Source organism: Microcaecilia unicolor, unplaced genomic scaffold, assembly GCF_901765095.1.
Source record: "Microcaecilia unicolor unplaced genomic scaffold, aMicUni1.1, whole genome shotgun sequence".
NCBI classification, from domain to species: Eukaryota; Metazoa; Chordata; class Amphibia; order Gymnophiona; family Siphonopidae; genus Microcaecilia; species Microcaecilia unicolor.
This window is the reverse complement of record NW_021963046.1, coordinates 109,829-124,780: the sequence shown is the minus strand read 5'-3', so window position 1 is coordinate 124,780 and position 14,952 is coordinate 109,829. Positions and strand designations below refer to the sequence as shown.

At 50.5% G+C, this 14,952-nt stretch overlaps 1 protein-coding gene across 1 annotated transcript in view; it reads left to right on the top strand.

Moving 5' to 3' along the window:
• Window positions 1–10,237, top strand: part of LOC115458834 (E3 ubiquitin-protein ligase TRIM39-like) — a 71,861-nt gene extending 61,624 nt beyond the window's left edge. Inside the window, exon 9 of the mRNA XM_030188657.1 lies at window positions 10,092–10,237. Coding sequence (XP_030044517.1) covers window positions 10,092–10,237 — 146 coding nt within the window. The remainder of the gene's footprint in view (window positions 1–10,091) is intronic.
• Window positions 10,238–14,952: the final 4,715 nt, after the last annotated feature.

Below are 14,952 nucleotides of genomic sequence, written 5' to 3'. Positions count from 1 at the left end.
TTCCTCCCAGTTCCAGTCCCTCACTCCCTCCCTTCCCTCCCCCTCCCTCCGAGTTCCAGGGTCGTCATCCTTCCCTTCCCTCTCTCCCTCCCTTCCCTCCCCCTCCCTCCGAGTTCCAGGGTCGTCATCCTTCCCTTCCTCCCTCCCTTCCAGTTCCAGGCCCCCTCCCTTCGAATTTTAAAAATCATCTTGACTTATCTTGTCGGGGTTATGGCGGCCGGCAGCAGCAGCAGCAGCAGCGGTAAGAGGCATGCAGACTTGGCCCTTCTCTCTCTCTCAGCTCTGGTCCCGCCCTCATTTCCTGTTTCCGCAAGGGTGGGACCAGAGGTGCGAGAGAGAGAGAAGGGCCGAGCCTGCACGCCTCTTACCGCTGCTGCCGGCCACTGTAACCCCGACGAGGTAAGTCAAGATGATTTTTAAAATTCAAAGGGAGGGGGCCTGGAACTGGAAGAGAGGGACGATGACCCTGGAACTCGGAGGGAGGGGGGACCTTGAACTGGGCGGGAGGACCCTGAAACTGGGTGGGACGGACGGACAACAACCCTGGAACTCGGAGGGAGGGAGGAAGCGAACTTCCGGTGGGTGAATATTGGGGGTTCTCGAGCACCCACAGCACCCACGGAGGCGGCGCCTATGAGCGGCAGTACGACTCTGGCTGAGGCGAGGGCGCGCGTGCCAACAGAGAGGGCTCTGCATTCCCTCTCTAGCACGCGTTCCATAGGTTCGCCATCACTGGCCTAGGAGTTTGTGTTTGAAGCTTCAACGTTCTAAGGCAGACCAGGCGCTTAGGGGTACCTGGGTACATCTGTGAACTTCTGCTGGGTTGGTGGCTTGCACAGTACGTTGTGCTGTGGCTTATGTCTAGATACGTCCGCCTGGTGGTTTACTTTGGCTGGTATATGAGAACTGGAGACCTTTGACTCATTTTCAGTTTGCTGCTGTTTTACGGGTGGATCTTCGTCATTTGGGTTTTGAGCCTTCCCATTTTGGGACTTACTCATTTCGTATTGGGATGGCTTCATTTGCCGCACAGTGAGGGGGGAAAGTTTGCCCTTATGTTATTCGACATTTGAGCTGCTGTCATTCCCACCATTATTTGGGTTACATGCAATGTTCTATTGATTCTATGCTTGTTAAATTACTCAATTGGATGCTGGCTTTTCATATTTATGCCAGTGTGTGCTAGGGGAGGCTTGGCCCGTGTTTTATCCTCAGTTGTTGAAGTATTCTGATTTAATTTTGCCTGCATATCGTACAAATGGTGGATGGTCTTTCATCAATTATGTTGAGCATTTTCGGTGTAGTTTGACCAAGGACCAGGCTGAGCATTGGGTTTTTGTGATATTGACCTATGGATCATGGAAATAACCTCCTCAAAGGTCGGCTCCTTTCATTCAGGATCTGCCTTAGGAGCTTTTTGGGAGTGGTGGCTCAGTGAGCGATTTCTGGGTTCTCCTTGGGACGTCCTATGTCCAGATCACTGCATGGATCAAGTTCTTCCTTTCCATTACCCTCCAGAGCTAGTGGGGAAGGAGGCAATTTTTGTTTCCATTTCAGTGCAGGGCATTGTGATTGAACAGGATGTCATTACTGACATGGTTGTAGCCACTGTGGAGGTTCACACCCGGCTTTCAGATGTTTCCATTCCAGATAGAAAGGTAGGTTTGTCATTCATATTTTGAGATGGTTCTTTTTCAGTTGGCATTTACAGTTTGTTTCTTTGGCATTTTTCATGTTGGAGAGTTGGTAGCTCCTTCAAAGCGTGCAGATGGATCACTGATTTGCTGTTGGCACACGTGCCATCGCCTCAGACTAGGCCAGTGATGGTGAACCTATGGCACGCGTGCCAGAGAGGGCACGGAGAGCCGTCTCTGTTGGCACGCGCGCCGTCGCCTCAGCCAGAGTCGTACTGCCGCTCATAGGCGCCGACTCCGTGGGTGCTGTGGGTGCTTGAGCACCCCCAATATTCACTGGAAGTTAGTTGCCTCCCTCCCTCCCAGTTCTAGGGTCGTCGTCCATCCCTCCCTCCCTTTCAGTTTCAGGGTCCTCCCTCCCAGTTCCAGGCTCGTTGTCCCTCCCTTACTCCCTCCCTTCCAGTTCCAGTCCTTCCCAGTTCCAGGTCCCCTTCCCTCCCTTTGAGTTCCAGGTCCCCCTCCCTCCCTCCCTTCCCTCTCTATATCTTTTCCCTCCCCCTCCCTCCGAGTTCCAGGGTCGTCGTCTCTCCCTTCCTCCCAGTTCCAGTCCCTCACTCCCTCCCTTCCCTCCCCCTCCCTCCGAGTTCCAGGGTCGTCATCCTTCCCTTCCCTCTCTCCCTCCCTTCCCTCCCCCTCCCTCCGAGTTCCAGGGTGGTCATCCTTCCCTTCCTCCCTCCCTTCCAGTTCCAGGCCCCCTCCCTTCGAATTTTAAAAATCATCTTGACTTATCTTGTCGGGGTTATGGCGGCCGGCAGCAGCAGCAGCAGCGGTAAGAGGCGTGCAGACTTGGCCCTTCTCTCTCTCTCAGCTCTGGTCCCGCCCTCATTTCCTGTTTCCGCAAGGGTGGGACCAGAGGTGCGAGAGAGAGAGAAGGGCCGAGCCTGCACGCCTCTTACCGCTGCTGCCGGCCACTGTAACCCCGACGAGGTAAGTCAAGATGATTTTTAAAATTCAAAGGGAGGGGGCCTGGAACTGGAAGAGAGGGACGATGACCCTGGAACTCGGAGGGAGGGGGGACCTTGAACTGGGCGGGAGGACCCTGAAACTGGGAGGGACGGACGGACAACAACCCTGGAACTCGGAGGGAGGGGGGAAGCAAACTTCCGGTGGGTGAATATTGGGTGTTCTCGAGCACCCACAGCACCCACGGAGGCGGCGCCTATGAGCGGCAGTACGACTCTGGCTGAGGCGAGGGCGCGCGTGCCAACAGAGAGGGCTCTGCATTCCCTCTCTAGCACGCGTGCCATAGGTTCGCCATCACTGGCCTAGGAGTTTGTGTTTGAAGCTTCAACGTTCTAAGGCAGACCAGGCGCTTAGGGGTACCTGGGTACATCTGTGAACTTCTGCTGGGTTGGTGGCTTGCACAGTACATTGTGCTGTGGCTTTTGTCTAGATACGTCCGCCTGGTGGTTTACTTTGGCTGGTATATGAGAACTGGAGACCTTTGACTCATTTTCAGTTTGCTGCTGTTTTACGGGTGGATCTTCGTCATTTGGGTTTTGAGCCTTCCCATTTTGGGACTTACTCATTTCGTATTGGGATGGCTTCATTTGCCGCACAGTGAGGGGGGAAAGTTTGCCCTTATGTTATTCGACATTTGAGCTGCTGTCATTCCCACCATTATTTGGGTTACATGCAATGTTCTATTGATTCTATGCTTGTTAAATTACTCAATTGGATGCTGGCTTTTCATATTTATGCCAGTGTGTGCTAGGGGAGGCTTGGCCCATGTTTTATCCTCAGTTGTTGAAGTATTCTGATTTAATTTTGCGTGCATATCGTACAAATGGTGGATGGTCTTTCATCAATTATGTTGAGCATTTTCGGTGTAGTTTGACCAAGGACCAGGCTGAGCATTGGGTTTTCGTGATATTGACCTATGGATCATGGAAATAACCTCCTCGAAGGTCGGCTCCTTTCATTCAGGATCTGCCTTAGGAGCTTTAGGGGAGTGGTGGCTCAGTGAGCGATTTCTGGGTTCTCCTTGGGACGTCCTATGTCCAGATCACTGCATGGATCAAGTTCTTCCTTTCCATTACCCTCCAGAGCTAGTGGGGAAGGAGACTATTTTTGTTTCCATTTCAGTGCAGGGCATTGTGATTGAACAGGATGTCATTACTGACATGGTTGTAGCCACTGTGGAGGTTCACACCCGGCTTTCAGATGTTTCCATTCCAGATAGAAAGGTAGGTTTGTCATTCATATTTTGAGATGGTTCTTTTTCAGTTGGCATTTACAGTTTGTTTCTTTGCCGTTTTTCATGTTGGATAGTTGGTAGCTCCTTCAAAGCGTGCAGATGGATCACTGATTTGCTGTTGGCACACGCGCCATCGCCTCAGACTAGGCCAGTGATGGTGAACCTATGGCACGCGTGCCAGAGAGGGCACGGAGAGCCGTCTCTGTTGGCACGCGCGCCGTCGCCTCAGCCAGAGTCGTACTGCCGCTCATAGGTGCCGACTCCGTGGGTGCTGTGGGTGCTTGAGCACCCCCAATATTCACTGGAAGTTAGTTGCCTCCCTCCCTCCGAGTTCTAGGGTCGTCGTCCATCCGTCCCTCCCTTTCAGTTTCAGGGTCCTCCCTCCCAGTTCCAGGGTCGTTGTCCCTCCCTTACTCCCTCCCTCCCTCCCAGTTCCAGTCCTTCCCAGTTCCAGGTCCCCTTCCCTCCCTTTGAGTTCCAGGTCCCCCTCCCTCCCTCCCTTCCCTCTCTATATCCTTTCCCTCCCCCTCCCTCCGAGTTCCAGGGTCGTCGTCTCTCCCTTCCTCCCTCCCTCCCAGTTCCAGTCCCTCACTCCCTCCCTTCCCTCCCTCTCCCTCCGAGTTCCAGGGTCGTCATCCTTCCCTTCCCTCTCTCCCTCCCTTCCCTCCCCCTCCCTCCGAGTTCCAGGGTGGTCATCCTTCCCTTCCTCCCTCCCTTCCAGTTCCAGGCCCCCTCCCTTCGAATTTTAAAAATCATCTTGACTTATCTTGTCGGGGTTATGGCGGCCGGCAGCAGCAGCGGTAAGAGGCGTGCAGACTTGGCCCTTCTCTCTCTCTCAGCTCTGGTCCCGTCCTCATTTCCTGTTTCCGCAAGGGTGGGACCAGAGGTGCGAGAGAGAGAGAAGGGCCGAGCCTGCACACCTCTTACCGCTGCTGCCGGCCACTGTAACCCCGATGAGGTAAGTCAAGATGATTTTTAAAATTCAAAGGGAGGGGGCCTGGAACTGGAAGAGAGGGACGATGACCCTGGAACTCGGAGGGAGGGGGGACATTGAACTGGGCGGGAGGACCCTGAAACTGGGAGGGACGGACGGACAACAACCCTGGAACTCGGAGGGAGGGAGGAAGCGAACTTCCGGTGGGTGAATATTGGGGGTTCTCCAGCACCCACAGCACCCACGGAGGCGGCACCTATGTGCGGCAGTACGACTCTGGCTGAGGCGAGGGCGCGCGTGCCAACAGAGAGGGCTCTGCATTCCCTCTCTAGCACGCGTGCCATAGGTTCGCCATCACTGGCCTAGGAGTTTGTGTTTGAAGCTTCAACGTTCTAAGGCAGACCAGGCGCTTAGGGGTACCTGGGTACATCTGTGAACTTCTGCTGGGTTGGTGGCTTGCACAGTACGTTGTGCTGTGGCTTATGTCTAGATACATCTGCCTGGTGGTTTACTTTGGCTGGTATATGAGAACTGGAGACCTTTGACTCATTTTCAGTTTGCTGCTGTTTTACGGGTGGATCTTCGTCATTTGGGTTTTGAGCCTTCCCATTTTGGGACTTACTCATTTCGTATTGGCATGGCTTCATTTGCCGCACAGTGAGGGGGGAAAGTTTGCCCTTATGTTATTCGACATTTGAGCTGCTGTCATTCCCACCATTATTTGGGTTACATGCAATGTTCTATTGATTCTATGCTTGTTAAATTACTCAATTGGATGCTGGCTTTTCATATTTATGCCAGTGTGTGCTAGGGGAGGCTTGGCCCGTGCTTTATCCTCAGTTGTTGAAGTATTCTGATTTAATTTTGCGTGCATATCGTACAAATGGTGGATGGTCTTTCATCAATTATGTTGAGCATTTTCGGTGTAGTTTGACCAAGGACCAGTCTGAGCATTGGGTTTTCGTGATATTGACCTATGGATCGTGGAAATAACCTCCTCGAAGGTCGGCTCCTTTCATTCAGGATCTGCCTTAGGAGCTTTTGGGGAGTGGCGGTTCAGTGAGCGATTTCTGGGTTCTCCTTGGGACGTCCTATGTCCAGATCACTGCATGGATCAAGTTCTTCCTTTCCATTACCCTCCAGAGCTAGTGGGGAAGGAGGCAATTTTTGTTTCCATTTCAGTGCAGGGCATTGTGATTGAACAGGATGTCATTACAGACATGGTTGTAGCCACTGTGGAGGTTCACACCTGGCTTTCAGATGTTTCCATTCCAGATACAAAGCTAGGTTTGTCATTCATATTTTGAGATGGTTCTTTTTCAGTTGGCATTTACAGTTTGTTTCTTTGGCATTTTGCATGTTGGAGAGTTGATAGCTCCTTCAAAGCGTGCAGATGGATCCACTGATTTGCTGTTGGCACACGCACCATCGCCTCAGACTAGGCCAGTGATGGTGAACCTATGGCACGCGTGCCAGAGAGGGCACGGAGAGCCATCTCTGTTGGCACGCGCGCCGTCGCCTCAGCCAGAGTCGTACTGCCGCTCATAGGTGCCGACTCCGTGGGTGCTGTGGGTGCTTGAGCACCCCCAATATTCACTGGAAGTTAGTTGCCTCCCTCCCTCCGAGTTCTAGGGTCATCGTTCATCCCTCCCTCCCTTTCAGTTTCAGGGTCCTCCCTCCCAGTTCCAGGGTCGTTGTCCCTCCCTTACTCCCTCCCTTCCAGTTCCAGTCCTTCCCAGTTCCAGGTCCCCTTCCCTCCCTTTGAGTTCCAGGCCCCCCTCCCTCCCTCTCTTCCCTCTCTATATCCTTTCCCTCCTCCTCCCTCCGAGTTCCAGGGTCGTCGTCTCTCCCTTCCTCCCTCCCTCCCAGTTCCAGTCCCTCACTCCCTCCCTTCCCTCCCCCTCCCTCCGAGTTCCAGGGTGGTCATCCTTCCCTTCCCTCTCTCCCTCCATTCCCTCCCCCTCCCTCCGAGTTCCAGGGTGGTCATCCTTCCCTTCCTCCCTCCCTTCCAGTTCCAGGCCCCCTCCCTTCGAATTTTAAATATCATCTTGACTTATCTTGTCGGGGTTATGGCGGCCGGCAGCAGCAGCGGTAAGAGGCATGCAGACTTGGCCCTTCTCTCTCTCTCAGCTCTGGTCCCACCCTCATTTCCTGTTTCCGCAAGGGTGGGACCAGAGGTGCGAGAGAGAGAGAAGGGCCGAGCCTGCACGCCTCTTACCGCTGCTGCCGGCCACTGTAACCCCGACGAGGTAAGTCAAGATGATTTTTAAAATTCAAAGGGAGGGGGCCTGGAACTGGAAGAGAGGGACGATGACCCTGGAACTCGGAGGGAGGGGGGACCTTGAACTGGGCGGGAGGACCCTGAAACTGGGAGGGACGGACGGACAACAACCCTGGAACTCGGAGGGAGGGAGGAAGCGAACTTCCGGTGGGTGAATATTGGGGGTTCTCGAGCACCCACAGCACCCACGGAGGCGGCGCCTATGAGCGGCAGTACGACTCTGGCTGAGGCGAGGGCGCGCGTGCCAACAGAGAGGGCTCTGCATTCCCTCTCTAGCACGCGTTCCATAGGTTCGCCATCACTGGCCTAGGAGTTTATGTTTGAAGCTTCAACGTTCTAAGGCAGACCAGGCGCTTAGGGGTACCTGGGTACATCTGTGAACTTCTGCTGGGTTGGTGGCTTGCACAGTACGTTGTGCTGTGGCTTATGTCTAGATACGTCCGCCTGGTGGTTTACTTTGGCTGGTATATGAGAACTGGAGACCTTTGACTCATTTTCAGTTTGCTGCTGTTTTACGGGTGGATCTTCGTCATTTGGGTTTTGAGCCTTCCCATTTTGGGACTTACTCATTTCGTATTGGGATGGCTTCATTTGCCGCACAGTGAGGGGGGAAAGTTTGCCCTTATGTTATTCGACATTTGAGCTGCTGTCATTCCCACCATTATTTGGGTTACATGCAATGTTCTATTGATTCTATGCTTGTTATATTACTCAATTGGATGCTGGCTTTTCATATTTATGCCAGTGTGTGCTAGGGGAGGCTTGGCCCGTGCTTTATCCTCAGTTGTTGAAGTATTCTGATTTAATTTTGCGTGCATATCGTACAAATGGTGGACGGTCTTTCATCAATTATGTTGAGCATTTTCGGTGTAGTTTGACCAAGGACCAGGCTGAGCATTGGGTTTTCGTGATATTGACCTATGGATCATGGAAATAACCTCCTCGAAGGTCGGCTCCTTTCATTCAGGATCTGCCTTAGGAGCTTTAGGGGAGTGGTGGCTCAGTGAGCACCCCCAATATTCACTGGAAGTTAGTTGCCTCCCTCCCTCCGAGTTCTAGGGTCGTCGTCCATCCCTCCCTCCCTTTCAGTTTCAGGGTCCTCCCTCCCAGTTCCAGGGTCGTTGTCCCTCCCTTACTCCCTCCCTCCCTCCCAGTTCCAGTCCTTCCCAGTTCCAGGTCCCCTTCCCTCCCTTTGAGTTCCAGGTCCCCCTCCCTCCCTCCCTTCCCTCTCTATATCCTTTCCCTCCCCCTCCCTCCGAGTTCCAGGGTCGTCGTCTCTCCCTTCCTCCCTCCCTCCCAGTTCCAGTCCCTCACTCCCTCCCTTCCCTCCCTTCCCTCTCTCCCTCCCTTCCCTCCCCCTCCCTCCGAGTTCCAGGGTCGTCATCCTTCCCTTCCCTCTCTCCCTCCCTTCCCTCCCCCTCCCTCCGAGTTCCAGGGTCGTCGTCTCTCCCTTCCTCCCTCCCTCCCAGTTCCAGTCCCTCCCTTCCCTCCCCCTCCCTCCGAGTTCCAGGGTCGTCATCCTTCCCTTCCCTCTCTCCCTCCCTTCCCTCCCCCTCCCTCCGAGTTCCAGGGTGGTCATCCTTCCCTTCCTCCCTCCCTTCCAGTTCCAGGCCCCCTCCCTTCGAATTTTAAAAATCATCTTGACTTATCTTGTCGGGGTTATGGCGGCCGGCAGCGGTAAGAGGCGTGCAGACTTGGCCCTTCTCTCTCTCACAGCTCTGGTCCCGCCCTCATTTCCTGTTTCCGCAAGGGCGGGACCAGAGGTGCGAGAGAGAGAGAAGGGTCGAGCCTGCACGCCTCTTACCGCTGCTGCCAGCCACTGTAACCCCGATGAGGTAAGTCAAGATGATTTTTAAAATTCAAAGGGAGGGGGCCTGGAACTGGAAGGGATGGACGATGACCCTGAAACTCGGAGGGAGGGGGGACCTTGAACTGGGCGGGAGGACCCTGAAACTGGGAGGGACGGACGGACAACAACCCTGGAACTCGGAGGGAGGGAGGAAGCAAACTTCCGGTGGGTGAATATTGGGGGTTCTCGAGCACCCACAGCACCCACGGAGTCGGCGCCTATGAGTGGCAGTACGACTCTGGCTGAGGCGAGGGCACGCGTGCCAACAGAGAGGGCTCTGCATTCCCTCTCTGGTACACGTGCCATAGGTTCGCCATCACTGGCCTAGGACTTTGTTTGAAGCTTCAACGTTCTAAGGCAGACCAGGCGCTTAGGGGTACCTGGGTACATCTGTGAACGTCTGCTTGATTGGTGGCTTGCACAGTACGTTGTGCTGTGGCTTATGTCTAGATACGTCTGCCTGGTGGTTTACTTTGGCTGGTATATGAGAACTGGAGTCCTTTGACTCATTTTCAGTTTGCTGCTGTTTTATGGGTGGATCTGCGTTATTTGGGTTTTGAGCCGTTCCATTTTGGGACTTACTCATTTCGTATTGGGATGGCTTCATCTGCTGCACAGTGAGGAGGGGGGGGGGTGGTTGCCCTTATGTTATTCACCATAATAACAGGATGTCATAACTGACATAGTTGTAGCCACTGTGAAGGTTCACACCCGGCTTTCAGAAGTTTCGATTCCAGACAGAGAGGTCGTGGACAATTTGGCAAGGGTGGAGGGACACGGGTGGGCACAGTGTTTGATCAAGGCACCTTCACCCATTAAGTTGTTTGCATGGCATTTATGTTTGCAGGTGTATACTGATTGTACATCCACTCAGTTAGTTTGGGATAGGTTTTCTTTGGGCTTTGTTATTCCCTTTCCTGGCTCTCATTTGACTCATGTTTGTTGGAATTCACCCTCTGTTAATCAGCTGCATTCTGATGTGTCTGAAAAGTTGGGGAAGTTGTTGAGGATGGGTAAGATTGCTGGCCCCTTTTTGTCTACTCCTTTTTCTGACTTGGTTCTGCCACCATTGGGTATTGTATCAAAGAAGGAGCCGAGCAAGTATCATTTGATGCATAATTTGTCTTACCCTCCAGGAAACAATGTTAATTCCTTCATTGTTTCGGAGCTTTCTTCAGTCCAATATGCCTCGTTCGATCGGGCAGTGGACATGCTACGCCGCTTGGGTCCTGGGGCTTTTATGGCCAAGGTGGATATTGAGTCTTCATTTCAGCTTGATTGAATTCGAATGGAGTTTCGACTTTCTTTGGTGAAGGTTGAAGCATTGATGGCTGCTATTGATGAGGCTTGTGCCCATTCTAAGCTGACTTTGCATGATATTCAAGTATTGGTTGGGCAGTTCAATTTCGCAGCACATATTATGTTCATGGGACACATTTTTACCCAGCATTTGGCATTTCTGTCTCGGGGTTTGTGGAAGAAATATCAATGAGTTCACCTGCCTTGAGTAGTGTGCAACGATGTATTTACTTTGGGGTCAATTTTTGTGTCATTCAATAGGGTTAGGATGTGGCAAGGGGATCCCTTGCCTAATGTTAATTTGGGCTTATTTACAGATGCCTCTGGGTATGTGGGATTTGGCGTTTATTTTGGTGGGACGTGATATGCGCTCTCATGGCCAGGGTGGTGGAGGGAACGTGGGTTGTGTACCAATATTACTTTCCTTGAGTTGGTCCCTTCCTTAGTTGTATTGGAGATATAGTGTGTTAATTTGGCAAATAGAAGGGTGATTTTATTTTTGGATAATGAAGTGGTGGTGCAAGTGATTCATTCTCTCACTGCTCTTTGTCCTTTGCTGGTGGCTGGTCTACGTTTCATTGTTTTACGTTGTTTGGACTATAATATTTCTTTATCAGCCAGAAATGTTCCGGAAGTTTTTAACGATGCTGCTGCTGATGTTTCCTGGTTACAGTGGGCCCGTTTTTGAGCCTTAGCTCCATCTTCACATCGTTTGCCTACAATTATTACGGAGGAACTGTGGCCCAGCTTCCTGGAGTTGCCAGAGCGCTGCTGAGGAGATCATCAGCACAGAGTATATGGAAGTCCTATATGTCAGAATGGCAAAGAGTTTGGGGATTTTTGTCTCTTCGGAGTCTCTCTTGTGACTTTTCTGTGCCAGTCTTTCTGTTAGTGGAGTTTATTATTTTTGCTGAGGCCCAGGGTTGGTCAGCAGGGCTGCTGCATTGGGCATTGATTAGTCTGACCTTTTTCTCACATATTCGAGGTTTTCCTGATCCTTCTGATGATTTTCTTAAGAAATTAATTGATGGGTATACCTAGGCGGCCACAACTTATAGCTGCAAAATCAGTGAGGTTACCCCTTCGGTATGATGATGTGGCAGCTTTCTTTGGGGTAATGAGGTAGGTTTGTCATTCATATTTTGAGATGGTTCTTTTTCAGTTGGCATTTACAGTTTGTTTCATTGGCGCTTTTCATGTTGGAGAGTTGGTAGGTCCTGATCGGTCAGATGGAGTCCACTTTTCTGAAATGGGCAGGATATTTTCATTAACAGTATTCATGATATTTTGGAGGCCATGTTGGGTGGCTGATGAGGCACCAGCTTATGTATGTGTGTGTGGGGGGGGGGGGGGGTGGGGGGGGGGAGAGAACAGTGACAAACTAGGCTGTCACCGTTTGTCGCAAAATTTTTGGGGTTGATTAAACTTGTAAAGTATGGAAATGAACAAAAATAATGATTTGGTACATCATGTGTGTCACCACCACGATTATTTTGCCAAGTACTGCGTTACTGTGGACTTTTTGGTTTGGATGAGGGTAAGGCAAAGTGCTTGCTGTGGGTAATTCAGCACCGACTGGCTTCATTTTTGAAAATAATTGAAAGGCATCTCTAGGATTTAAATTGTTGATAAAGCTGTGGCCCATTTTATGCCAAATGTCTGTTCTATTAATTTATTTTTGTGATTGCTATGTGGAGCATGGTGTGATGTGAATGCTGATGTTAAGGAGCTCTCAACCTTAAAGTTGTGAGCTGGTAACATCAGCTGAGCCTATGCCTTGCTGAGGTTATTTATTTGGGGGGGGGGGGGGTGGTTAGGGGCTTGTGTTAGGAAAGAAGGAAGGACAAAGAAGGTAGGGTGAGTGATATGGGTTAGGTAAGTTAGTGTGTATTGGAATGTTTCTGATTGGTTTGATAGGTTGCTAGGGGGCAGGGGGTTGGTGGGCTTGTTGTGGGGATTTTCGGTGGGCATAAGGTGTTTTGTGTGCGAGGTAGAGGAACTGGTGGGTTTAGGGATTTGTTACTGGTGTTTGTTTTGTAGAGTTTTTCTTAGTGGGTTGTGGGCAGGGTGTTTTTGGGTAGTTGTTCGCAGCTTGGTGAGGCAAACATTTGGGGGTTGGTGAAACTGTTGGGGAGCCATTTTGTAAATTATTTTGCCAAGTCCTGCATTACCGCAGACTTCTGGGATTGCATGGGAGGAAGGCTAAGTGTTTGTTGAGGCCAGTTTGGCAATGACTGGCTTCATTTTTGAAGAGAATAGAAAAGCCTCTCTAGGATTTGGGTTTTCTGGTACCTTATGGTGTTTAAATTAATATATTTGTTAATTATGCAAAGTTGTTTATAAAGCTGCTGCCTTTTTATGCCAGGGAGGTGTCTTGTTAACTTATTTGTGTGACTGCTATTTGGAGCATGGCATGTTTTGCTGATGTTACGCTATGATATTTAGCATGGATAGTGCATTTTCTGTCGCGTTCTCGAGGGCCTTTGCATTCTGTCAGGTCCTCGAAGCAGGACTGGAGTTTGTGAACCCTTGGGCCACCGCTGAGGAGCGGCAGTGGCAGGCAAGACCACCTTGGAACTGGATACACAGAAGAGCAGGACTGGAACTCTGGACTGGAGTAGTACAAAGGCAGGCAACTAGAACAGACGAAACAGGAACAGCTTCACCTGCACTTAGCCACCGTTCCTCCGGAGTTGAGCTCTGAAGTGCGGGTGGCCGGCAGGACTTGCAGGATAAGGCAGGAATTGGAGATCCAGAGGACCCACCCAGGGTCTGGGATACATGAGGAGGCAGGGCACGGAACTAGACTAGGACTGAAAGCTGCATGCAGCCACTAAGCTAGAAACACAAGACAGACTAAGCAGACAGGGTACACACAAAGGCTAGGCAGAAACAGGGGCTTGGGAATACATACAAGCTTGTTAGAAACAGGGTTCAGGATATACAGGTTCAGGATATACCTACAAGCTTGGCAGAAACAGGGCTCAGGATATCCCAGCGAGCTTGGCAGAAACAGGACTCAGGATATACACTCAGGAGATACTAGCTAGGTAGAGACAGGGTTCAGGATAAACACAGCTGAAAGAGTAAACCTGAATACAAGCAGAGTCTGAGGGCAGGCTGCAAACAACAGAATAAACCCAGTTACAAGCAGAGTCTTAGGTAGAGCTAGAGTAGCTCCAAACATAGGAAACTAAACAATGGCTAAGCTACAACCACAGACAGGGAAATAAACCAGGGCTGAGCTACAGTGGCTACAAACACCAAGGGAGAAAAACAAGGGTTGAGCTTCAAGCTCCAAACCCAGAGTAATGCAGAAGGACTAGCAGCCTGTGAAACACAAATAGAGAAATAAACAGGGGTTGAGCTTCAGGCTCCAAACACAGAGCAAGCACTAGAAGGACTAATAGTCCACAAACACAAGAAGCAGGGCGGAACAGTCCACAGACACAAGGTAGCAGATGGGCAAAGCCCCAAAGAAAGGCTAAGTAGCAGCGCAGCAGAGCACTCACTAACCTGACCTGGCCTAAAGGCATAACACCATGCAAAGGCCCTAACTGCAAGCACAGCACTTCCTTATGAAGGCTCTCACTGATGAGTCACCAGCAGCAGGACAGAAGCAGGAAGTACCCTGACCCCAAAGAGAGGCTTGAGACACATAGGAAGTGAGCCCACAGGACAGACAAGCAGGAGCCATCTTGGAAGCTGGCATAGAGGCACAGGCACAGCCCACACAGGTGAGGTCTAGGAATTTAACCATTTTGTACATGACTGAACAGAGTTTGAGAAGTTAAAGTGTTGAAATAATTTATGTGAGAATTTATTTAATAAAGCTTACCTTCCTGCTATAATGGATTTTAGATGTATTTTCCAACTTTGGGAGAAGGGTTAAATTAAAATATCAATATTCCCACCCCTTGGGCTTTTTCTTAGGAAGAGAATCAAAAAAAACCAAAATGGATAGTTATGGATAGTTCTTAAGATATAGCATTTTCTCATCCTTTCTAAAGTGGGTTACCTGAATTAAGCATATGGAAATGGACAACCTGGAAATCTCTTTAAACAGACATTGCTTCTTATATGGGGAATTAAGACCTTTTACATTCATTGTCATCACCTTACTCTCTCCTATTAAGTAAGGAAAAAGCTAAGAGAACCATAAACATTTGAAATAAGTACATATTAGCATCAAGTACATCATCCTTAGAAACATCCTCCTACCCTCCTGCACATCTCCTCTTTCCCTCTGTAAAACCCACTTCCTTCAACCCTTCCCAATCCCTTCCACCCCACTCATCCCCCTGGCTCAGTTCTCACCCAGCTAAATTTGATGAATGGGAATAAGAGGAAGGACTCCACACCCCCCCTCCCCCCTGGCACCTAGTAATATCATTCAATCCAAATCATAACCAGGTACCCTAAACAATACAGGCTCAAACTAATCAGCATAAATTATGCAAAATGTGATCACTATGAATTAGTATAAAAAAAACATCAATACCCCCTCTGTTGCGATATGATCTGAAGGAGCATAAGGACATGATATGCCATATGATCAACTGTAAATGAATGCCTGTTGGCAGTTCATTTAACCCCTCGCGTCTCCCGTAGGGGGGTTGTTTAGGTTGTCTGCAGGAGGTGGACTTTCCTGGTGTTGACCCTTTGCCATTGTGGTGTTATCTCTTTCATTTTTGGGGC